This window comes from Ambystoma mexicanum, chromosome 4q, assembly GCF_040938575.1.
Source record: "Ambystoma mexicanum isolate Mex_15411 chromosome 4q, UKY_AmexF1_1, whole genome shotgun sequence".
NCBI classification, from domain to species: domain Eukaryota; kingdom Metazoa; phylum Chordata; class Amphibia; order Caudata; family Ambystomatidae; genus Ambystoma; species Ambystoma mexicanum.
In genome coordinates this window covers 952820412-952847165 of record NC_090928.1, presented here as the reverse complement: position 1 = coordinate 952847165, position 26754 = coordinate 952820412, and the positions used below count along the sequence as shown (strand labels likewise).

The window sequence follows — 26754 nt, the reverse complement described above, 5'->3', positions numbered from 1 at the left end:
GTAGAGGTGACTGATGGCCAAGTGAGGCTTCCGAGCAGACCCAGAAAGAGGAGGTTGGGTGGGGAGGATAGAGGAGGCTGAGGTGAAGCAGAAGAAGGAGAGTGAAAGCAGAAGAGCCGAGGAGGCTGAGGTAGAATGTTGGAGGGAGAAAGAAAGATGAAGGAGGAGGAGAGAAAAGAGTGTTGTTTATAATAAATACAGCAGCATTAAAGGTGGTTGGGTGTATACATCCAAAAGTGGTAAGAAAAGAAACTGGAGCAAGAGTGTAGGTGGTTGAAATCAAATCTTCCGTTGGGTTTTGAAGAGATTTACAAGAGTGCAAGTTGGTTGGAAGGAAACATTGAAAATAGGATGGAGGAGAAATTGGAGCAAGATAGGTGTTTGGAAGAAAATATGAGGCTGGGGTTGAAGATTTATAAGAGTGGAAGTGGTTGGATGAAAACATTGGAAGGAGGCTGAAAAAGAGATTGGAGCAGGAGTGGAGACAAGAGGAAAACATCAGAAGGAGGTTGGAATAGATCAAAGAGGACAAAAAGAATTTTGAAGAAAGTGACATAAGAAGGTGGTAGGAAAACTAAGAGGGAGTAAGAGTATTGGGAGGAGGCATCAGAAAAAAGGTTGGAGGAGCTCTGTAAGAGCGGAATGAGGTTAGAAGGAGCTATCGGAGAAGCATGAAAAAGATTTTGGAGGGATGAAGGTGAGTGATAGGAGAAACCAGGAGGAGGGTGAAGGAGACATTGAAGAAAAGGACGGAAAGAGCCATCAGGAAGGAGCTAAGAGGCCTTCTAAAAGCAGAATGGGTGGAAGAGCATAATAACGCTTGCCCAAAACCCTAATATGATGTGGGTGAGCCTAAGAAAGGTGGAGAAAGGTGGAGGTACAAGCATGTAGAGGTGGCTCAAGGAAGAGGGGAAGATAGAGGTGGGAGAGGAGTAGAATACAAAGGTTCCCCCAATGTATGAGACTGTGTTAAGCCATTGACATATGGACCTGAGGGAGAGTGCCAGAACCCTAAGGCAGGGAGGTGGTGACAGAATATAAGCAATGCCTCTAAGCCAACCCAGACTACCTGTATCTTGCTGTTACAGTACAGCTGTATACCAACGTCTGTCTTTATCTAGGCCTAATGTGCCGGTGCACTTGGGTCCCAGATACTTCGGGAGATGGGACTCCTAGGACGGAACACAAGACGCAAAGGTCCAGAGACGTCGAACAGAGGAGGCAAGAAAAAAGTGCAAGGGAGGCTTACAATTCTCAGGAATGTGAATGACTGAACAGATCATCTACACCGGGGAGAGAAGTCAGACTCAAACTTGAACCCAAAATGGCTTGAACTATTGCAGCACAGAGAAGTCACCCTCTTGGTGCTACTGAGCTTTATGCTGCATCTTTCTTGATTTGCCCCATTCGTGCAATTAGCTGAATAAAAACTTGATAAACTATAAAACCTCTCGTGTCTGCTTTGCATTGATTCTACTCAATTTTGCAACACATTCCAGAAACAGGAAAGTACTGAGTGGTTGCACGAGTCAGGCATTAGTCTGGTCAAAGGGACAGAACACATTTGCATGATAATTTACTTGTCCACTGTCAGTTATTGGTGAAAAACAAGGACAATGAAAGAGGAATACCTTTAGAAAAAACACAAACATTTCACAGAGGAACCAAACAGAAAAAAGATAAAGAGAAACAGGAATGGATCGACTGAAGCAAGAAATGTCAGGTATTAGATGAGAACATCTACATACAGTCAGAAGTCAAAACAGAGTTGTAGCATGAATATGTAAAGGCTAAAAGTAGCAAATAAAGAGAATGGTGTAGTTTGGGTAATGGTTCACTGCATTCTAAATGTTTTTCTCTTCCAAAAAACATCAGAATTGCAGAACTTGCTACAGAGGGTTTATATTGCCATGAACCGGGCCACTAGATGAACCATGTGGTGATGGCTGGGGAATCACGCTGATAAACATAATGCTGGCTGCCTTCAGACTTGTCATTTATCCCCAAAGAAGTAAATCATGACACAAGAAGACAGAGCGCCATATGATATTAAATAATTTAAAACACCAAATTAGACCCTGAATAAGCACCATATTCCCTTGGTGTGAGAACTGTTTAATACAAGGTTTTCAGGGAGAAGAAATATTTGGAGAGACTACATTGCATGCTCCATCTACATGTGAAGCAACATGGCTGTACAGCACAGTGCATCCAGATTGGGCAATGCCTGAAGACATGGGATCCTAAGGACAGTGCTTCAGATAGCACTCAAAGTAACTCAGCAAGCTGTTTTGATAATTTCACAAATTGGGACATGATTAAACCAAAATGGTGATGCAGCTTTAGTATTAAGAATGTGTGCTTTATAACCACAATGTTCTCACAGTTGCATTATTCTAGACACCACTGTCACAACCTAATTGAATGGCAGGACTGCACATTTATATGAAGGGGATACAGTCAGATATATTACAAAAGGAAGGAGGGAAAACAGCATAGACATAGAAACACTTGATAAGACAGGTCAAAGTACCAAAATCAAAGGCACTATTAGAGGACGACATTTTGAAGAAAGTGAGTCTTGCCGTTTATGCAGTACTCAACTATGAAACTATCCCAAGTATGCTTTTTGGTATAGTTTCCGGGTGGGTCTTTACATAGCTTTGAACTGCTTGTAGTTGGCTGACTTCTTTGAGGCCACACAATCACAGTTGACATCAGGCCACAGGACAGCGTTTTCCATGCATGGTCTTTGTGGCTCGGCATCTAATCTGGTCAATGGGCATGGGAATGAGCTACATTTCTGGTGTTGCATCGTCGGATACCTCAGAATTATTCAATACAATTGTTCGACAATCCTGCAGCAACTTTGACACCCGACAGGTACCCGAAATACTGTCTTCCAATGGCTCATCTTATTCTCTCTACCCAGCATCACTACTTTAACGGCAGTGTGGACGTTGTCACCTTGATTAAATTCAATTTGAGTGACTTGTGCATGGCAAGTGATGACTTTGCAGTCTTTTTGTTGGTGCTATGGACATTCAACGTAGCATCAACTAACGTCTTTGACTTTGAAGAATTTAAAGGATCTAGCTCTTTTCCCCAATTTTGAAAGAAGATTATTTCCATAGTTTCTTCATCTCATTAATCGTACTCAGCTATTCCGGACACCATCGCGGGCCATCTGTTTCTCATTTCAGTGAGGCCTAGCTCCCAAACCCAGTGATTGCTCTGGATTCTCCTGCCAATTTTACACAGCTTGTTGTTCATCCTCCTTTCCCCTGTAACTCCCTCCAAGTGAATGAATGGGATGGGCTCCATGTTAATTTGGCGAAACAAATTACTTCGAGGTAATTTATTTGGAAATTGTACTTTGTTTAAAAAAGAAATGTATTTGGGGGGCGTCTCCTCCATGCCCCCTTCACTACTGCCCCTACCCTAAACCCCTCTGACCCCTTTTACCCCTTATCCCACAAATATATATATATATGTATATATATATATATATATACACACACAGAGAGAAGTAATTCGAAGTAATCACTTCAAAGTAAATTACTTTGAAGTTATTTCCAGCGTCGAAACTATGCCTGTACCAACAGTTTCATCATCTTTAAAAGTTGCCCCTCAGTGAGTATTTCAACCCTTCAAATAAAGTAATGTAATGGTTTATTAAATGCCAACCCGGTCTTATTATTTAGATTCACAAAGCATGGTTATCTGTAAAGACTACGGCATTGAGAAAACAAACAGCTCTTTACCAATTTGAAGGAACTAGTGGCCAAGAAAACTGAGCATGGTTTAATGTTTCGAACGGTAAATTGAGTCTATGCCACACACTACTGTGTTCAATTGACTACATTTCAAATCTATTTTTCAAAAGATTTGTACTAATTTAATCTAGCTCTTTGGCGTGTCCTTCCATTAGAATTTTAGAACATTTACAAACAAAGTATAAAGAATCCTATTAGGCAAATGGGAGTAGTGCACCTCTGTTTACCGTCTACAATGATAGGTTGTTTTCTTTACATTTTGCCGCCGGACAACTAAATATTTACACACCTTGTTTGGTGCAAACTGCTCAGTTCTGTAATAGAGCGTTTTAATCTTTCGAAAACGTATACTGTACTAGCCTTCGCCTGTGTGTGTACCTAACTGAAAGACTTACAAACAGTAACCCTCTGTGCTGCTGCCCACATTTACTGTATAGTGTAGCATGTGAAAGAAAATGTGTTCAGGGTGCCTATAAACCATCATCCATATTCAGAGACTCTTTCCACAAAGTTTTATTTGCATTTAACAGATAACATGTACATTTTTGGAAACAAACATGGTGGACAGCTTTGCTGCTCCTGCAAGGGTTTCCTCTGCATAAAAAAGACAACATCCAAATTAACCTCTATGGGAACTCACCTCGAATTATATAAACCTGTCCACCTATCAAGTGTTTAAGACAACAGAACAGTCCGTCTGACAACAGGGGGTGGAAAGCAGTAAAAGAAATAATGATCAGATGTCAATAAGTGGGGAAGAGAGGGTCAAAGGTTAAAGTTTAAGAGGAAACAGTGGAACAACAAGGCAACAAAGTAGATCAGTTCAGAGAGAGGGTTGAACAGGAGGGTTGCTGGGAAGATTTGAATGGAGTGAGAATTCTTCAAGCCCATTGTGCAAACTTTACCAAAAAATGAAACAATTATATTTCTTCTTTGGCATTTCACATTTCTCCCATAAAGCACATTAGCATCTGTGTAAAACATGCATTATTGTAGATATGTGTCTTTTTTCACCACCATCAGAATTGCACATTTTCATATTCTCACATTTTGAATTTGCACGAAAAACGCATAATTTAATGTAAACAGTCAACATCTCACAATGCACAGACATGTTTTTTGGTTTGATTATGTACACTTTATCCTTCTATGTCGTAATTATGACTATACATTTTTACTTGTAGTTTTTCTCAGGTTTAACCCGCAGCAATTCCTGAAAACGTATTGCCTGTTGAACGATCTCTGTTTCACAAAGAGAAAGGTGCAGTACGTTTCAAATTGCTTTCAATCATATTCTCCAGAACCAAGTACAACTTTCAATGTGCGTTTTAGAGCGTTTTTGTAACTTGATTTCTGGGACAGAGTAAAGATTGATGGGTTAAAAGGTCTACGCCATTTCGACTGTGACCTTGCCCCCACTCTCCAGTCCCAGAATTTCAGCACCAACAAAGTTATGGTGGGTTTAAAAGGGCTGGAAAAAAACCTTTCACCTAAAATGTGAAAGTAGAACATTTCATTTAAACCAAGTCACCCGTGCCGCAACGACACAAGAGTAGCCATCGTTGGAAGTTTACCTCCAGTTCAAAGGCACATCAGCAAGGCATTGTGGGTATGCAGTTTAGCCCAAATACAAGCCTTTTGCACCAGGAAATTGTCTTTGTCTTGCAGGGAAGTGCTACTTTATAAAGAGCTTTATCAACCCAAGACAGACATTTCTCAAGGCTGCCGGACAATTTCATACCTGCCTTCAACCTTATCAAGGATCATCAATGTGGTATAATCTTGACAGTCTTGTGGTTGAAGCATTCCTGCATAATTATAAAACATCAACAAAGATATGGCGAGTTAAAAAAGGCTTGAAAAAAAGCCTCTCATTTGGAATATGAAAGTATGAAAATCCATTTGAGCCAAATCTCACATGCTACAATGCCACCTAGTAGCCATTGCTCAAAGGTCACCTCCAGTTCAGAGCCACATCAGCAAGGCATTGTGGGTATGCAGTTTAGCCCAAATGGAAGCCGTTTGGTCCAGGAAATTGTCTTTGTCTGGAGCAAAGGGTTGACTTGGAGGTAATTTGCATACCCACCTTGCTGATGTGGCTCTGAACTGGAGGTGAACTTACAGCTATGTCTACTAGGTGCTGGTGAGGCATATGTGACTTGGCATAAAGGGATATATATATATGTCTTGAGGGGAGTCAAAGGGTGATTATGGCCATATCAAGGTATCAAAATCCATAGAGTCAGTCCCCCAATCAGGAACTGTAAAGTGCTGCCTTACATTCAAATATAGTTGCACTACATTTCAATGGTTATTTGCATAATTGTATTAATCGTAAATGCTATGTTATGTGCTAGCACAGTACATCTTGGATAGCTTTTAGCACCTTGACCATTGAACTGACAGATCCAATCAAGCCCAGAAACTCAAAGAGTGTGGGTGTCGCAGATAAATAGCTACATCACTTGTAAGACAATGATAAAGAGAAAACACACAAATCCAGTTGTCATTTCAAGGGACACCTGGCCCTTGTGTTAGCTGAAACATATTGGGAGAAGCTCTAAAAAGTAATATAAGGGAATATTATGGAGAAGGGATCAGTTATAATACTAGAGGGAATCAAAACAATGTTTCTTTTGCAGTCATAATAGTCACATAACTTGGTATAAAAAGGTAAAATCTGGAAAGGAATGCATCAATGAGACCTCATTATACAGTGCTATCACCTGTCCACAGAACAGTACCCCCTCTTGACTGCCACCATCAAGCACCAAACACAGTATTTATTTCAAACACCAAATGAACAATAAGACAGTGGTCAACCAAGGCCAAGAAGATCAGGATGGGAAGATAATGTGGTTAGCTGCAGCAACAACAGAATGTCTGCTTTTAACATTACGAGTAAGGAAAATTCCTATATCATCCTACTTTACTAGCTATGTAGGTCTCCACCTTACTGAACGATTGAGTACTAGAGAGTACCACCACAAAGAATGTTAGAAGTTGAGGTAGACTTAGTACTAACAAAGTATTCTGCAAGAATCATTTGTTAAACCTCAGTATAAAATTGTGACAGTATGTACTGTGGTAGGTCAGAAGAAGGGCACAGACTCTGATTAGACATTATACTTATGCTTTTATTGAAGAATATAGATAAGGCCTATCTTTCCCTATTCTAAAAAGGCTTCCCTTCCTAACAAAACAAACTAACGTGCTCATCAGTCAGCAGTGAATGTCTGAAATGAAGAACCTTCCACAATCCAATTCTAAACTATCTGATCCTACCACTTATCTTAAGAACGTAAAGATAGGAAAAGGCCTCCCTTTTCCTGAGGTTTCCTGGCTTGTCTCTCAGCCCTCTTCAAAATATGATCTTTTGATAATCTCTAGTAATGACTTCTAGCACTTCATAGAATTCATTTAATGTATGATTGTCATTAGGATTCTTCTTCTGAGTTTCCTTATAATGATTGATCCTTCTCTCGTTCCCAGGGTTGTTTTTCCAACAAATAGTTTTCGCCTCTTAGCTATTTCTTATATTTCTGAACAGTTGAACATTTCATCCTCAGCTTCCTGAGATATTGTCAAAACATTTGAATCCTTCTAATTTCCTCTTTTATAACTGATTCTTCTGTGTCTCTTAGACCTCCTTGATATGCTTTGGAATCAGTTGGATGATTTCCAATACCTTAGTCTTGCATGTTTCTTTTTACTACTCTTCTTGTTTTTCTCTCTCCTAACTGTGTTGAATAGGAGAGTTATAATAATAATTCTCAGTGTCTCTTATTGCATCTGGGTCCTCGTTACTATGACGAGTAACATCCTTGAAGAAATGAGTCTCATTTACTCTTATTATATCTTCACTCTTGGAACTGTTGCAAATAAGAGCAGTCCAATAATGATCTCCATTCACTCGTATTATATCAGTACTCTCGGGACTGTGACGAGTAGGACCAGTCCAGTAATGATTCCTATTCACTTTTACTATATCTGTATTCTTGTGACTGACAAGTAGGAGCAGTCCAGTAATGATTCTCATCCACTCTTATAATTTCTGTACTCTCGTGACTGTGATGAGTAAGAGCAGTCCAGTAAAGATTCTCATTCACTCTTCTTATATCTTGACTTTCTGGACTGTGACAAATATGAGTAATCCAGTATTGATTTTCATTCACGCATATTATGTCTTTACACTCTAGATTGTGATGAGTATGAGTATTGAAACTCCCATCACCATTTCCCACAAAGTCAAAACACTAGGAGTACACCTCGAATCCAACCTCACCATGAAGTCTCATATCAGTGCGCTCGCCTCCTCAACATCTTACACCGCCAAACTCATTACCCTAAACAGGCTCCTCCTTACTACAGGCAACTGCCTTACCCTCGCTAGAGCCCTCATCCTAACTAAAATAGATTACTGCAACATCCTACTACTAGATACCACAAAAAACAACCTTACCAAACTCCAACTCCTACAAAACAAAGCCCTCAGAGCAGCACTGGGCATTAAAAGAAGAGAACATAAAACACAACACAGAAGGGATGCACACTGGCTCCCAGTACACGCAAGAATCCACCACAAAACACTCACCACTACCCACAAATGCCTATTTGATGCCGCACCCAGCTATCTTAATAGCTGCATCCCTCGCTGCACATCCTCAAGAGCAGGCAACACCAGCTTCCCCATTGCAGCCCCCCGCATCTGGAATTCACTCCCCCCCTACCTGTCCAATGAAGCATCCTTACCCAAGTTCAAAAAGCTACTCAAAACTTGGCTATTTAACAAATTCCAATAACTTGTCACCAGTTCCTCAGCGGACTGGGTCACCCTCTCAGCAACCTAGACTACTCACTGCAAAGAACAATGATACCCAAGCCATACATACCACGCTGCCTACTAAATGCTTGCAATTTTGAAAGTAGACTGTGGCTACTATATGTATGTAAAACTGTAAACATTTTGTATGTAACCTTTACTTGTTAACGAAGATATATGCAACTTACGCTGTGACACCCAAGGGTTTGGGCGTGTAACCAAATGTAATAAATTAAAATAAAATAAATAAAAATTGAGGCACACTCCATTCCCCGAGTCTCCCGTTATCCCCTTTAGCTTCTGTGTTGAGGGTTAATGTCACTGGGTTCTTCACAAGATGGGGACAGGTTTCCTTTTCTCCCTTCCTGTGGTCTTGCATCTCTCCACCAGTTTCTCTTTCCTCGCTTCTTTCAGGTTGGCGATCTATTATCTTGGGTTTCCACTTGTCTGGAGTTTGCCGTATGTGAAAGGCCTTGGCGTAGTAAAATGGTCCTCCGATCCACCACGAACCTTCTGTGGTCACGCCACCGCTCTGTGCCTCTCTCTCTCTCTCTCTCTCTCTCGTCTCCTCGGGACACTGTGCATCCTCTTTCTTCCCTGCTGCATTTTTTTGCTACTGACCTTAGCATGTCTGACAGCTCTGGGCTCTGCACAACTTCAGAACGCTGTACATCTCGCCTCAGCACCTCGTAGCCAGTGTGTGTCGCCTTTTGAATCTCACTGGCTGTCGTTTCAGTTCCCCCAGACTCCTCCCCTTTCTAGGCCTCTTCTTCATCCCAGTAGAATGGGATTTTAAATTGATATTTTCTATGTCAGGTTGGCAGTAACACATTTTAAACTTGTTCTTCAGAGGCTTTGTCATCAGGAAGATTTACTGGTGTTATCTTGAAGGGTCCTTTATGGAGTTCCTCTTGAGAACTGCAGTCCTTGTCCCCAAAGAGGAGTCTCTTTCCCCCGGTGAGGTCTCCTTTGCCTCTACCACTAAGGACAGTATTGCAGCATGGGCTCCCCTGCCTAACCTTGCAGGGGGGCCTTGGGGAGAAGGGACGAATACCCATAATTCATCACAGAACTCATCCCAATCAACAGCCTTGCAGATCTCCATTATGGGGACATGTCACATGCACAAGTAAAGTTATGTTAAGGGACATGCCTTTGAACAACTGATTACAAAAAGCCCAGCAATACAAAAAATGCTCCTCTGACATCTGTCTCCTTGAAGACCTTGACCTTGACGTCCTTGCTCACACCGCAATGTGGTTCAAAGCCAGCTCTGTCACTGCTTTTGACACTCTTCTCCAGGAGGGCTACAAGATCCTGTCCAATTCCAGGTCCTCCGAACCTGGTGGCGGAGTGGCTCTAATCTTCCCTGAGTGGGTTTCTGCTTTCAACATCCCCACTCAAACCTACTCATCCTTTGAAAGCCTCGTCTACAGACTATCTGTCTCGCCTACCTTCTCTCTTACTCTCGCTACCATATACAGGCCCTCGCACCCACCTCCCTCTTCCTCTCTGAATGGGTGGACCTCTCCTCCTCTCTTTTTGCCTACTCCCCCAAACCTATATTCCTTGGAGACTTTAACATCCATCTCGACTCTCCATATGTGGCTACTCTACTCTTTTGCGACCTCTGTGATGATCTTCCCTTCACTATCCTTCCCTCTGGCCCAACCCACTCTGCCAGACACACCCTGGATAATCTCATCTCCACAGAAATCCCATTCTCCAAACCTTTAACTAACCTCTCTCTTAGTCTGACCACTCTCTCCTCTCTTACCACCTTGACCTCCCCGGTCGCCTGTTGATGTCTCTGCCCGCACTGCCAGTCTCCATCTCCGTCATTCAACTGATGAAGCATGTGTCAGTTGCTGCATTTGACTGTTCCTTCATCGCTCCTCCATCCCCTTCCTTTGACTCCCCTTATGACTCTGTTCTAGCTAACCTCCCCCGTCATGAGGATCCCCATGAAACCTTCCTCCAAATGCAACTCTTGGTATGACTCTGACTTGGCAGCTTTGAAACGCAAGTGCAAAGCTGCAGTGTAGAAGTAGCATGCATCTAGCTCTTCCTCTGGCAAACTTGCCTGCCGCCTGCTCCAAAGGCAATACCGACTCGCCATCTGCTCCAAGAAGAGGGCTCATGTCCAAGCCTGCATCTCTGGAGCCACCAGTAACACAGCTATACTTTTTAAAATCTGCAAGGATCTTGCCAATCCAAATGCAGTCTCCTCCTCTTCTCCTCCCTCCTAGGCCCTCTGCACTGCACTGGCTGCCCACTTCTCCTCCAATACTGTGGACATCCTAACCTCATTGTCATCTGCTCCTCTCCCAACCCCCCTCTTCTCTTGCCTCCCTTGACTCCCCTTGCCCCCATACTCTGCTCTTTCTCTCCCAGTGCACCAGGCGAGATCGCTAGAGTTTTCCGCTCTATGCAAGTCTCTTCTAAACAGGTGCTCCTCTGCTCTTCCGGAACCATCAAGGACAACATTCCCTCTCTCTGCTCAGCCTTGGCTGACCTCTGCAACCATTCCTTCATAGATGACTCCTTCCCACAACCTTGTACTCACTATCTTGTGCACCCTCTCCTAAAAAAGCCGTCTGATGACCATTCTTGCCCGGCTAGCTATCGCCCTATCTCTATAATTTCTTTCTTGGGCAAACTCATGGAGAAGTTGGTGATCCCCCAACTGACCCTCCACATCATAGGCATGGAAAATGCTCTCCTGGACACCCATGAAGACCTGCTCTCAAACCTGGACTCAAAAACTCCCTTTGTTCTGATCCTCCTCAATCCTTTTTCTGCCTTTGACACAGTCAACCACTCCATCCTCATAAATCATCTCCATGATACGTTAGGGCTCATCATTCGGGCACTGGTGTGGCTGACATTTTGAAACAGATCCTCCCAAGTGCAAATGGGTCCTGTTCTCTCCTCCACCTCAGTCTCTACCTGTGGCATCCCTCAGGGCTCTATCACCATGGCTCTTATACATCCACCTGGTTGCCTGTGGCCCACTTGATCTCCACCTTCCCCCTCCATTTCCAATGTTATGCAGATGACAAACAGATCTCCTTTAAGCTGCCATCGTCTACCTCCTCCCCTTCCTCTCTCATACCTGACTGCTATTCAGGCATGGTGCTCTGCCAATTATCTTTGCCTTAATGCCAGTAAGAGAGAGATCCTTCTTATTGGGACTCCTGCTGCGTGTTTACCCCCCACTCTTTGGGCCCCCTCCCCTCATCCACATGTGAGGCAAAAAACCTTGGAATCAACTTTGACGCCTCTCTCTTTCTCTCCACATAACACAGACATTGCCAAGAAATCCAACTTTCAGCTCCACATCCTCAGAGGCAGTCCACCTTTCCTCACCTTCCCCCAGAAGCTCACGTCTCCAGACCCCTGGTTCTCTCCAGTCTGGGCTACTGCAACATCCTCTTCCCCAATCTGCCTCTTTCCTCCCTTCGCCCCCTTCAATTAATCAAGAATAGGACTGAAAACGTATCCTTGGCCTCAAGCCCAGGGACCGCATCTCTCCAGCCCTAAAATCTCTCCACTGGCTCCCAATGACCGCAAGGATCAAATTCAAGACCCTCTGCATCATTCACAAGGCTATCCGGGGCCTGGGACCTCTCTACATCCAGCTTTACCTCCCTAAATACCTCCAAGCAGAGAGTGGGAGGTAGATCCCTTTCCTTGGCTGGTTCCTCCCTCTGGAACGGCCTCCCTGACCCCTTCAGACTTGAGCCAGATCTTCTTAAGCTCCTGAACTTCTCAAGACTCTCCTTTTCTCCTCTTCCTTCCCTCTCCTTCACCATGCTAACATGCCCTCTGCCGCTGTGATTGGGGCCTGGTCCCTTCAGAGTCATACAGGGGCCAGACCACCCCCTGCATGTCCCCCCAGCATCCTGTGCCAGCACTTGCCTTCTAGCACCCTTCCCAAGACTAGCCCTAGCCCTAGCCCTAACCTGGTCCACCACACTCATCCTCCTTTCCCCCTTCCTTCCCCCTCTCTTTCTCCTGGCACTTGCCGGCTTGGTCCCCCAGCACTTACTCGCCCCCCTCCCTCTGGGCACCCCACTCCTGCACTTCTCGCTCTCTCTGCATGCACGTACCACCTTGTCTTGCACTTGCACAGTAGGATTTTTACAAGGCCAATATAACTGTTTTGATGTTCTACCTTCTTTCCCATGCCTCCCCCGATCCCCAAACCTGTTTTATGGTGCCTGGAAACACTTGAGTAAAGGCGCCATACAAATGTCAAATAAAGAAAATACATACATCAACCACATAAAAAATTGCTTTTTATGGACTGCATTTGTCACAGAGTATGTCACAAAGAGCCTTTCCTTCATGACTAATCCTTCCATGGAAGATATCCAACCAGCCCCTGCCCAAATTATGAAGCACAGGCAATATGACCGATTGTTTAAGGTGGGCATAGGCACAATAGGCGTTCAATCAAATAAATAAAATAAATAAACACCACAAACTTCCACAGCAGGCTGGGTAATTCTATAGGGTTTAAAGGCTGGATGAACTTTCAGAACATCCTGTCTACCTCATCACACATACCACATCCCTTGACCAAATACTCAATCTCTGAGTCCAATTCAGGCCACCAATAATCCCTGCTCAACATTCCTATGGTCTTGGTCATTCCTAAATGCCCGCTATGACCGACCTCCAATAATCATTTTCTAATGTTCCTTGGCAGCACCAAGCATCCAGCTTTACACAAGTAATCTACTTCCGAACTTAATTCATATTTGACCTTCTAAAGGGTGATAAACCAGCTTCTGACTCCCAACCTCTTCATGCAGTCGTGTGATATCGAACAACATGTTGCAACTCTACATCCATACCTGCTGCTTCTGCCCACTCACGCTTCATGATGGTTCCCGCACAAACAGGAAATACTTGTTCCCCGACTTCTTCTAACTTGCTGCCATCTTATTATTCTCCTTGAAACCCATTTCAGACCTTTGCTCGTAAACATCCCCAACTCAGGTTTGTGATGTGTACATATGGTAAAAGGTCTTCCCCACAGAAATGCCCCAAACTTTATCACTGCCCAGGACACACTGAGCGTCTCTTTCTCAATCACAAGTACCTTCCCTCCGCACCGTTCAGTACTCGTGAAACAAGCTTTCTCTGCATTATTTTGTTTCTGAAGCAGAAATGCACATAAACCCGAATAACTGGCATCCAGCATTACATATATCTCACATGTAGTGTCAAGGTTACCCAATGCCAGCGCCATCACAATGGCCCTCTTGATATCTTCAAATTCTGCCTCACAGGCACAACTCCAGAAAAATGCACAACCCTTCCTGGAAAACACCCTTATGACTCTAAACCAATCTGCAAAATGCCTTACAAACCTCAAATAATACTCCACTAAACCTAATAAGTCATTAATCCTTGCTTATCTCTGGGTGGCTCCACATTCCCTATAGCTAAAACTAATTCCTCTCTTGGTTCCAAACCATGATTACTCAACTTGTGGCCCAAAGAGTGAATCGATTCCCACAGAAACAACAACTCTCCCTTCTAAGGGTGAGACCCACATGTGTCATTATCTGTGAAACCTCACATAGACTCAGGTCACATTCCACTACATCCTTTCCTGTGACTAAAGTATCGTCTTGAAAGTACACCACCCCTTTAATGCCCTTCAAGAGGATGTGCCTCACCCTCTGAAAAAATGCAACTGCCGACATGGGTCCAAACGGCATTCTCTTGAACCTGAAAGTACCATTATGAGTTACAAATGTTGTGTAGTCCCTAGAGTCTGGGAGAAGCTTAATCTGGTGATAAACGGAGGCCATATCCAGTGCACTGAATCCCTACAGACATACTTATCAATTCACAAATGATTGGCAGTGAAAGCCTGTCCATTATCTCAACCTTATTAAGTCCCTGAGGTCAACACACAGCAGGGCCTGGCCGTTGATTTTCTGTACAACCTCCACGGACACACACTCTGACACTTCCACTTCTTCAATCACACCATTTGTTATCAATTTGTCAATTTTCTGTTTAACTTTCTCCCTTAAGGGAATGGGAATATTCCTAACACGCGCTACCACAGGCACTGCAACTTTTCTTACTTTAATATTATGATGATAACCGTTGAGGCACCCTAGTTCTTCTTGGAATACATCCATCATGTGTTCCTCAGGACTCACAGTACTACTCACAGTAGCAATAGGACCTGGTACGCTGGGATCAATCTTAATCCTCATGTCACTTTGCACATAGCAACCCAAAATGTTTCCTCCCTTTTTCCCAGACATACCCCTTGGCAATTGTTTTCTTTCCTTTAAATTCAATTTATGCCTCAAACATCACTTAAATATCGATGTGAACTCCACCATTGGCATTCCCTCTCACATCTAGTGATTTTAACTTGACTCTTTCAAACTTCTTCCTCCATACTTTGTTTTTTAGGATGGATTAATCTGACCGCGTGTCTACTAGCATAGGGACTTCAATCCCGTTCTCCATCAAAGACGTGTGAGGTTCCTGTCTTTGCATAGGTTTAGAACCCACTTGGCTGGCAGACCAGTTTATCTTCAGCACAGATATTAGAGTCATCCACTTGTTCATCTTCCTCTGATAGTCCCACAATCTCCCTGACAAATACATGTGAAAAATGTTCACAAAACTGGGCAAAATATTTGTGACACTCAGTCTTGATACTAGAACATTTCTCTGAATTTGCAAAGTGGAAGGTGCTTATTGCACTTAGCCCTAATATTGCACTTAGAAAATGTGAGTGTAGACTGTCTATTGTGCTTAGAAGATTTATTTGTATAGCAAATGACTTGAACATAGAAGATATATACGGATAGCCTTGAAATTGCACTAAGAAGATTTCTGAGGTAGCCTGTCTATTGCATTTAGATGTATTAGGATAGCCTGTCCATTATTGTGTTTAGATGTATTAGGACAGCCTGTCCATTTCACTTAGCCCTCATATTGCAGTAAGAAGAGTTATGAGGGTAATCTGTCTATTGTACTTAGAAGATATATGAGGAAAGCCTGCCTATTGCGCTTAGAGGATCTACAAGGGTAGCCTGTTTATTATACAGAAGATCTGATCACACAGCTACATCAAAGACAAAGCTTCATCTGAGCCTCAAGGTGCACATCATTCACACACCACTTCGGTGGACATCTGCCATAGGCACGGCTATCTACCTACGACAAGAAGTTCGGTCTAGCTGGACACATAATGTTTCGCCTCCATACACCAGACTAAAATACAAATCACAACACCTCTGCCATCAGAATGCAGCAACGACCTACGACAAAAATGTCTGTCTAGCTGGGCACATAGTGAGTCTCTTGCACTTGTGCACTCCCCTGACCATCGTGGATAGCTTACTGGAGCACAGCCAGCCCGCCTAACTCACTATCTTGGCCAAATGCACACATGCATTCAAATCATTCTGACAATTTTCCCATACTTTGGACTTTGGTCCGCCACTCCCATCACTTGCAGAGTCTGTGATGTAGTGACCATTTTTAATTCCTCTCTTGGTGGAAACTTGTATTCAAAGAGGCACATGATCACCCACAAACCCACTTTAAACTTCTTTGTGACTGCAAAATATCTTGACATAGTTCTGTGAGAAACTTGAAGGTGTCTCACCCACTATTCCCAGGCGATCTGGAATCCAGGTGGCCAGAACATGGCCATCGCTTTTGGATCCAGTTCCTGGGGTGGACCAGTGTGGGAGGATCACTTGGGTGAGGAGTTGTAGGGGAATAGAAGTGGGACGCCGAAGGCGAGACACGGTATTCCCTTCTATGTAACATCTTTACCCCATCCTACCAAGTAGAATACTTAGAAACTCAACCCCCCTTTCCTAACATGAACACTTTCTCACAGACAGCTTGCTATGAGAGAAAATGGACTAACACCTGAACCATATAACTGGCATTCCCCAATACAATTGTCAGGCAGGGTGAGGCAATTACCGACCATTACACTCACCTGACTGCCATTACACGTCCCCACACAAATGAAATGCGGAGCACGAGAGCACACTCTGACCGAGCAAAGCACACTAGGAAGCAGCAGTTTAATCCAACGCAAAAATGTCAAAACAGAAGGAGGGAAGTACCCTTGACCTTTTCGACCAGGAACCGTTACTTTCATGAACATTTGAGAATAGAAAACGTAAGACCAGGAAAAAAGGCTGAAGAATCCTGCATTGTGTGTTGGAGGTACCCGGGGCTCTCCTGCGTTGATAGTCAAGGCAGGGAGAATCGCTTGCTGCCGTGGTACTGTCTGTGGCTCCTACAACAAAGCAGAGCCAGTGAAGTCAGCACAGCCAGTGAGTTGGGGAGACTGATACCAGACCAGTCTGTTTCGAAGCCAAGGTTGCAAGCTGCAACATTGTATAGTGAATGCTGAAGCGAACAGTGTATGAAGCGTATGTGATAATCAACGCAAGTAAAATTGAACAACAGATGAGTGATTGAACTTTGAAGACAAGATACGAGACCTTTGACAAAATGGTCCAGCACCGCATCTGTGCTCATTCGAATGTCTCTGTAAGGTATCCAACTGAAAGGTGGCAAAAGCGAAATAGTGACAAAGATTTGTGAATCGAAGTGGTCCTGCAACGGGTCAAGCAAAATCCTGTGCACAATCGAAAGTCGTCGATGTTAAAAGCGTAAAGAAAGTTGATAACAAAGGAGATGAAGTTGGTCCAAGCCCGGCGGAGGGAGATCAGCTGAGAGCTTTTGGTTAAAGCAAGTTTGAGTTTAAAAGGTAAACTGAAATTGGTCTGAGTCGGGCGGAGGTAGACTAATTGAACATTGTGTTAAGAGAATTTGAGCCCAGCTGAGGTGGATCCGGGGTGAACCATGAACTACCAGAGAAATTGGATGCTTGAGTATCCTACGAGCATTGTGTTTAGAGGATCTGAGTCTGGCTGAGGGGGATTCGAGGTGAATAGTGAATCGCCTGAGATTTTGAGTACTTGTGAAATCCTAGTAGGAAAATAACATATTGTTTGTTTGTCGCATCAAGCCCTCTGAAAGAAGAGACTTTGAAAGACAAAGTGACTTGGGCATGAAAGGCCCTAATGCTAATGATTGAACTGTGTCCTCGTGCTAGAGAAGACAGAGACTGTGCTCAGATCGAGTGTCCTGCCTTGTCCCGGGCTGAAACCATGGGGAAGCGAGGCCAACGGCCTGAACATCCTGAAATATCATTTTGTGAACACTTCTTTCTTTTTCGGGACACTGTTTTCCACACTATTTTCATTTAGAGGTAAGGACTAGCAATAGGTTTATTAGTATAGGCCCTTTTATTTTGACAAGACACCACTAGGACTGCATTATTATTATTAGATGGTTCTAGGCTGCACCAATCTGTAGATTTAGGATTAGATAGGCATTTTTCAAACTGATGTTCAATAAACACTCTTGAACTGTGGTCACTTGTGTCTGAATTACTGTTGATACCATGCCTTCCTTACAGTTCCAACACAGGCCCTTGGTTTATAGCCTGCAACAGAAGCAGCATCTGTATCTATCCATGAAGATGTAATGAAACCTTTCAGGAAAGGGGGACTAGAAAAGCAAGAAGAACTCTGGTGTAATAACCAAAAACATTCAAGGGTCCTTTGTCGCCTAATGAAACACAAAAGAAGCTATGGTGATACCACTGCGGCGGCGTGCACCTCTAGATCCCCCTCCCTGAGTACAAACCCATTTGTTTTTAGGCATGGCCAACAGGGCTAAAGAGGAAGGGAATAACCCATCAATGGTTCACTTATTTTCCTCAGCTGAGAACTGGTTGATTCCCTATGTTCCTGTCTATTCTGCAAACTCAGTGGAAGCCCACCAAAGGCCTGTTATAGTCTACCCCTGACTTTCCCTCTGGTCTGATCCTTTGAAGGTAGCTTGAGAATGTATGAGCGGGATTTGGCCTTCAAACCATCTTTTCCTTCACAAGGATCTCTTCAAAGAAAAACTGTGCCTCATCAAAGGATACAGATCTGACTGCACTTCAGGGAGACGTTTGGTACTATACAGCCATGCTCCCTTTCAAATGTCTAATCCAAACACATGCCTCTTGAGGCTGTATTTACATGTCAAACTGCCCCTTCTATTATGCCAATAAAATTAGATTTCCCACTGATACCCCCCCCCTACAATAAATTGGTCCTTTTTCTTAGATGGCAAGAACTCCAGTAAATCTGTCAACTCTTTTCAGAAAGGGAGGCAGCCAGGGCAGCATCTACAGTCACCCGACGGAAATGTAATTCAATTGTAAGGTCCTATATGTTCTCCTGTTTACCCCCTGGTGTGATGGAGGAAGAGAAGGCAGACAAAGAGGATAAGGTGGAACTTCTATACTGCAAGAGTTGTTCCCCCTCACCCTCTGATGTGGGAGGGTTTCAACTCAACCACTGCTTTCCATCAGACATTTCTAAATGGCCTGTCCAATAATGTGTTGACATGTTCAATGCAGTGAAGAAACACTTTAATCTCCATTGCCTTTTTCAGCATATCCTCCTGGAGTAGGATGCCTACCTTTTCTGTCTAAAATATCCATAATACTGAGTCTTTCATGGAGCATCTTGACACCTGCCACATTGTCCTCCCCCTCTCCTTCTGCTACTCCAGCAGACGAAGCCAGTGGGCTACGCTCCTTATCAGTTAGTTGATCGCTCAAAACATCCCTGAATTCTGGCGAGGCTGGAAGCCAAGGAGCAACTGGGGTGACAGCAATGTTGTAAGGGAGAAGTTACAGCCCTTATAAGCTGTGCGATGAGAGACTCAATGTAGGTGATTTGCTGGATGGTGCAGGTGTAGCCAGAACTCCAACCTGTGCTGTAGCCCTTGAGCATGGAACTGATGACAGAGACTAAGGCAATACCTCATTGCTGATACTCTGAAAGAAATTTCTCATTATGGGAGTCATGAAAGATTTAATAGGCACATGAGATAGGGCCCGGGTGGAGAGGTTATTGTCAGGTTCTGGCACATGAAGCACCTTAAAAGGTTGGCAAAGGTTGTTCACAGGGTCTACAGTTATCATGTGATGTAGAGAAAAAGATATGGTAAAGTTATGTGTGAGAGCACCAGGTTTGGTAAAGGTTCATCTTTTCCTTAACTAAACTCTTACAGGGAGATGGGACAGTCCCTTTCTAAAATGGTGGACATTATTCACAGAGCTAATTGGATAAAGGGTCTGATGAGATTGTTTCGAACTGGGAGACCATTCTAAACTGCCTTTCACCAAGAACATTGATTGATTAGGCATGCGCGACTTCGACAGTCTGGGCAACGTGTCGCTAGGCAATGTGTCATTTGGCAAAAGCAGGGCGCGGGGCCGCAGAGACTATGAGAAAGTCACTGAACTGAGGAAAAGTGATTTAACAATGTACGGGGAGCACAGTGACTTATTCTTTTTTAACAGAAGAAGATTCTAGAGGGGTTTGGAAAAGAACCCTTCAAGGACAATTGTGAATTGCCTGAACTTAGTTATTTTAGGGAGCCCAATATTTCCCAAATTAAGACACGGCATGCATTCCTTATGATCTGTCAAGAGTTTTTAGCCTGATTAAAAGACTTGTTAAAAAGGGAAAAGAGAAGTCAGCAGAAAAGAACAGTGCTTTTAAAGTGAAAAAGTTTCAAGATTTTTGATAAGGTCAGCAGGTACTTAAGTATGCTTAGTGAAATGTTCAAAAGACATGAGTAAAAGTGTATTTAGAGAGAGTATGGTTAACACTGTCATTCATTTGTTTGCCTGCAGACCACAGTCTGAGACCAAGAACACTGGAAAGAAAAGACAGTAAGATGAGGTTAGGAGAACAAAGAAGGCAGAGTCTGGAAGTTTGTTTTTTTGTCCACTTCGCCTCTCCCCCCAGAGGTGTCAAGTCTGAAGTTGTAACTATAGAAGGCTGGAGATAAGACACATCCGCAGGGGTTAGTGGAGTTCATCCACCTTCCCAGGACAGGTAAGCTAGGCCCTTGCCGGATGAAAGGCCCACATTGATTATCCTGCCTGGGTAGTGATGGACCCTGAGGAAAAACTAACCTTAGGTTCTTTAGGGAAAATGTTGGGGTAAATTAGAGAGCAATTAAAGGGTTCTCGGAGAGAGGCCTTGATACTTAGCAATAAGCTTGAGGAATTGAGTCTATGGGTCACTGAATCACAGAATGAAGATTGCCAAAGCGCACAGCGCAGGAAGTCTTGATTCTATTAAAGACACGGAGGCGAGCATTATGCTTATTCTCCTTTATTACAGCTTAACTACAGTTTTTCAAATGTAACTTTATTTGTTTATTTTTTTTAAACAGTATATAACTGACATAAAAACAAACTTTCATCCAACATGGATCTCCAAATCAAATCCAGATAGTGAGCCCACTACAACTCCCATGAGGCCTCAGCTGGCCTGTAGTCCTAGCCTCAGTCTCGTCCTCCAATGAGGATTCCCCTGATAGTATAAGTCCTTCCAGCTCAAGGTGCCTTCCTCTTCTTTTTTGTTGAACTAAATGTCTTCCAATTCAGTCTAGGCCATCAATGTAGGGGATCCCTCTCTGTCCTTGTTATCCTGCGAAGGTTTATTAACATCTCTTGGCTTTGTCCTTCAATCACTCTCGCAAATCTTTCTGCTCTTCCGCTTAAATAAAACAGAGCGAGATCGTTAGGACGGGGAATTCGCTGATTTCTTCAAACAGATCCATACATAAAACGTTCTGATCAAACTCTCCCCCTTAGCGACATTCCCTTAGGGAGGGATAATGCTCGCCTCTGTGTCTTTAATAGAATCAAGACTTCCTGCGCTGTGCGCTTTGGCAATCTTCATTCTATGACAAGACCAGAGGTGAGCATTATGCTTGTTCAAAGCTTTGTAATACAGCTAAAGCAATATTTGCTACGGACTTAAAATAGAAGGTTCTGAAAACTGAGTCACTAGACCAGTAAGCTGCTCTCAAGATCTCCTGCAGCGGAACACCGGCTGCAAAAGCTCCCGAAGCCATAGATCCTCTGGCTAAATGAGCTCCGAAAACAGAAATGTCTATGCCCTCCTGTTCCATAACCTCTTTCACCCATCTCGCTATAGTAGCTGGGGCCACTGCTTTGAAAGGTTTCCTACACGCTATGAGAAGCTGAGTGACATTATGAGGCCTCACTGCTGCGGTCGCTGCTTCGTAACATTTAATGCACTGTGCTACGCAGAGTTTGCTGTTATCAGGGAAATAGGGATAAGTGATGACCTTAGAATTAGTCTTAATGCGCTGCAGAAGGTTAAAAGCTACGCCTTCTGGATAAAAAGATCTTTCTGTCGATTTCTAGAGCCTTAACGTCCGATACACTTCTGCAAGAGACTAAACAGAGTAAGGTAGCTAGCTTTCCTGATAGCTGTCTGCCCGACAAGAGGTCATTTCTTGGCCATTGCTCAAATAACTGCAAAACTTTGTTGACATCCCAAAGAACTGAATATTTGGGTAATGGAGATCTACTCACTTTCACTTCCTTTAAGAAGCCGTGTTACTGCTGGGTGCTCCCCAACTTGTGCTCCATCTACTAGATTGTGTCCTGCTGAGATGGCTGATCTATACAGCCCCACTGTCCTGAATGCCTTTCCGCTAGAGGTTAGTGACGCTAAGGAGTACAGAATATGCTCTATAGGAGCTGAAACGGGATAAATACTCCTCCCCCTGCACCATATCTCCCAGGCTTGCCAAGCGGAATTATAGCTCTGAATTGTGGATGGGGCCCATGATACTTTGATAAGCTCTGTAGCTTCTTCTGGAAGTCCTGGCAAACACCATCTGTGCCTGAAATTCTGCAGGCTATGAGGTTCAGAGTCTTGCTCTGTATCAGAGGATGGGGCCTTGGATCGACTAGGAGATCCACTCTGTGGGCAATCCTCTGCGGGAAATCCATGGAAAGTTCCATTAGAACTGGAAACCAGGCTTGCGATTTCCACTCTGGTGTCACCATGACTAGATCTGCTTTCTCTCTGCGGGTCTTTGCTAGAGCTCTCACCAGCATCGCGAAGGGGGGAAAGGCATAATGAGTGTGACCTTTCCAGCTGTGCAGGAACGCATCTGTCCCTGTCGCTTCTGGGTCTAGCCTCCAGCTGAAGTATTTTGGCAGATGGGTATTCAGTCGCAAGGCAAAAAGATCTGTATTGAAAGGGCCCCACTTTTGCTGCAACTTCTTGAAGACAGATTTGTGTAGCCTCCAGCCGCTGGAGTCTGTTAAGTACCGGGAGTTCCAGTCTGCTACTGTGTTCTTTGCTTCCGGAAGATCTTCTGCTTTCACTGCGATCTCTCTCTCTAGGCACAAATGTCAAAAATCTTAGGCTAGCTCTGCTAACATCTTGGAACTCGTGCCTCCCAGCTTGTTGATATATCTTACCTCTGAGATATTGTTCATCCTTAGAAGGATGCAGCATTATGCCTGATCTTTGGTAAAAGCTTTGACTGTGAACGATCCTGCTAGAAGCTCTAGGCAGTTAATATGCAGTGTTAGCTCTTCTTGTGACCATTTTCCGCTCGTCTCTACGAGGCCGCATCTTGCTCCCCAGCCCAACCTGCTGGCATCTGACTCTATAACTATCTCTGGTAGATCTCTGAATATGGCTCCACCATTCCAGGCCTCCATGTTGTTGAGCCATCAGTGGATCTCTGTCTTGCTGTCCTCATCTAGAGGGACTAGGTGATGATACCTCCATCCCTTTTGCAAGTATCTTGTCTTGCGCCTCTGAAGAGCTCGATAATGTAATGGTCCTGGGAATGTCGCCTGAATAGAGGCTGCCAGAAGTCCAACTAACCTGGCTAGATTCCAAAGCAATATAACCGGTCTCTTCAGAGCTGCTTTCAGATATCTCTTTATCGCTCTGATCTTCGGCAGAGGGAGCTCATGCATGGCTTTCCTTGTGTCTATCATGAAACCTAGAAACTCTATTCTCTTGCATGGCACTAGGGCTGATTTCTCGTATTGATCTTGAAATCCCAGCCCTGAAATCAATGATATTGGCCATTGGACTTGCTTCAGTAACCTCTCCTTGTCTTCGGCCATAAAGAGAATGTCGTCTAGATAGATGATCATTCGAATCCCTTCGTCTCTTAGAGCTGCTGCGAGGGGTCTCATCAGATTGGTGAACGCCCAAGGGGTGGATGCGAGACCGAATGGTAGGGTCTTGAACTGCCATCTTTGCCCCTTCCATATAAACTGAAGAAAATGGAGGTCCTGAAGAGCCACGGGTACCATGAGATAAGCATCTTTCAAATCTAGATGTGCTAGCCAGTCTCCCTTACTGAGAAGATCCGCTAAAAGATGGATACCTTCCATCTTGAAATGCCTGTAAACTAACCAACTGTTCAGTTCCTTCAGGTTTATGACTGGTCGTATCTTGCCCTTCCTGAGCACTAAAAAAATGTTGCTCAAGAAACCTATTGAATGAGGCTGCACTCTTTCTATGGCTTGTTTCTGCGCTAAAACACTCGCATCTCCTTGTCTAGTAACTCTGCCTCCACTTCTGAGCTGTATAAGCGCGGTGGGGAACTTTGCTGCATGGGAGTTTGTATGAATTCTAGCTGAAAGTCCTGCGTTGTTTGCAGCACCCATGCATCTGCCGAAAGCTGCACCAATTGTGTATAAAGAGCAAGTTTCTGCCTCCTACAGGCGGGTATGTCACATTGCACTCTCTCACCTGAGTTGTTATCCTGGTGTCTGAAGTATCCTCTGCCTCTTCTCCCTCTGAAACCTCTGCTTCTATTTGGAAAGAAGGCGTCTTGCTGACGCGATTCCCGGTATTGGGCTCTCAGACCCTGCAGCCTTCTGTTAGAGTTAAAGCGGCCGGTCGAGCAGCCTCCATATCGACCGGCCCCGGCAAAAACACATCCAGGGAACACCTTTCTGATCGAAGCTTGTACTTTTTCGAGGGCTGTATAGGTTCCCACGAACCTGCTCATTTCTTTTACAAAAGTGTCTCCGAAGTGCAGGCCCTGAGCGCCTTCTCCCGCTTCATTCGAGGCCAAGTCACCTAGTTTATTGTCTATCTTCAGCAGCATAGATCGCCTCCGGTCAGCTGATATGGCTGAGTTTGCATTCCCAAGCAAACATACGGCTCGCTGCGCCCAGCCCGCTAGGATAAAAGGATCTACTGGTTCACCAGTATCTTTGGCCCTCTTCGCTAGCTCCATGATCTTTGTAATGGGCCCTGTGTAATCTAGTATCTTGTCTTGACAAGTTCTCCATGCGCGGTCCATTCCCTTCTTGGCATCTTTGCTTACCTTGGTGACAAAGGTAAGCATTTTAGGGTCTAGTTCTGGAGTTTGAGACTTTCCCATTGAGCTCTGGTCTGGGGCACTCAGATCTGAGCCAGAACCTTGTTTCCTTCTGTAATGGTCTCCTAATTTTCTGACCCATGTATATTGCCACTCTTGGCGATGGGGTTCATTCCGTGGACCTAGGGTGTCTAATTGCATCTGGCTCGAACATATCTGATATGCCATCTTCTGGGGTACTCTCCACTGTGCTGGCGTTATTGGTAGAGGCTGCCTTGGGTTGCTCTGTTACCCTTTCTTTGCTCAAACTACCATCATCGTCCTCCTCCTCATGCCCGTACTCCTCAGATGATGAAAGAGCTTCCCCTATATTATCCGCCCCTGGGGTATGGGGTATGAGGCAGGGCACTGCTTATATTGCCAGAAAGGCTTCTTTCAATCTGTTGAAAGCATCAGCTGCCCCCTGGGGCTTCTCTCTTATTCCCCTGACAGAGCCCGGTGGGGGGGGTAGAAGAGTGTTTTCTCTTCCGGCCGCTTTACACCCCCTATTAGCATACTCCAGAGGCCTAGTGGAGGTCCCCTCACCTGGATCATCTTGACAGCCAGCCTTGGTGCCCAGTAAGTCTTCGAGGACTTGAAGTCTCTCTTGTATGGGTTGCACTCCCTAAGCCACTGCTCTCACTAGGGAATCACCTAACACTCTCTTGAAGCTGAGTGATAGGTCCATCTCTTCCTCCTGCATCTCTGGCTCCTGCTCCTCGTACGCCTCCCAATAATCTTCACCCCTGTCACATGCCATGGTTGTTTCTGCACTCAGGGGGCTGTGTGCTTTGTGTGTGGAGGGTATGCAGTACTTGACCAGTGCTGGAATCAGCAAGCTTGGTCAGGAGTCCTCATAGACCTGTGCGTTCGCTATATTATTATTATTTTTTTTTTATATATTATATCTAAGTGCCGCCTCTGGATGTGAATTCAAATGCTTCAACGCAGTGTTTCCCGTGGCAGTATGGACTCCGGAGCAGTGCTGCGCGGCTTCTCATAAACTTCTGTGACCGTTGGAGGAAAGGTAACGTGTTTTGCGCATGCGCGATAATGCGCCGGGAGCGTTAGACGACGCCACAGCCACCTTCAGGAGCTTGCAGCTCTGATGGCTTTCTGAGGCATATTACGCTTTCCTCAATATGAGGACGAGACGAGCCCTAGCGCGAGCGATAACGCCCACGGGCCGGTCTCTCCTCGGAACTGGTAATTAAATAGTCATGGAGCATCAATTTAGATATGAATTAAAATATATGTACGCTTGTGCTGAAAAAACACTAACGCCAGATTAAATGTAGTGCGTTCCTGTTACAGTAAATAAGTTATGAATAACTCATAGCTATATCAAAGATAAATAACCAAATTCATGAAGCTATGAAACGTAAGATGTAGAAACTGTACTTAGCTGTGTAAGCAGCAAAAAATAAAGAGGAAGGCACCTTCAGCTGGAAGGACTTATACTATCAGGGAAATCCTCATTGGAGGACGTGATTGAGGCTAGGACTACAGGCCAACTGAGTTGTAGTGGTTTCACTATCTGGACTTGATTTGGAGATCCAAGTTGGATGAAAGTTTGTTTTTATGTCAGTTATATACTGTTTAAAAAAAAAAAAAGAAATAAAGTTACATTTGAAAAGCTGTATTTGCGCAGTAATAAATGAGAATAAGCATAATGCTCGTCTCCGGTCTTGTCATTGAATCCTGTGAGACTGTCGCCTTCAGCTGTCAATATAGATCAAGAACCCCCTTATAGTATAGTTATACCCCGAGACTGCAGGTGGGTCTACTAGCAAGAATGGTTTGGGAAGGAAATAATTAGTCAGCCTCATAGTTCAGGGG

The 26754-nt window shown here is 44.2% G+C and overlaps 1 protein-coding gene across 5 annotated transcripts in view; it reads right to left on the bottom strand.

The window, feature by feature from the left end:
* SYT14 (synaptotagmin 14) overlaps nucleotides 1–26754 on the bottom strand; it is a 1343600-nt gene that overhangs the window by 5725 nt on the left and 1311121 nt on the right. For 3 of the 5 annotated variants that reach the window (XM_069608509.1, XM_069608510.1, XM_069608507.1), the window contains one exon: nucleotides 4417–4473. The exons of the other annotated variants lie outside the window; for them this stretch is intronic. In XM_069608509.1, coding sequence (XP_069464610.1) covers nucleotides 4417–4473 — 57 coding nt within the window. The remainder of the gene's footprint in view (nucleotides 1–4416; nucleotides 4474–26754) is intronic. 5 annotated transcript variants of the gene reach the window in all.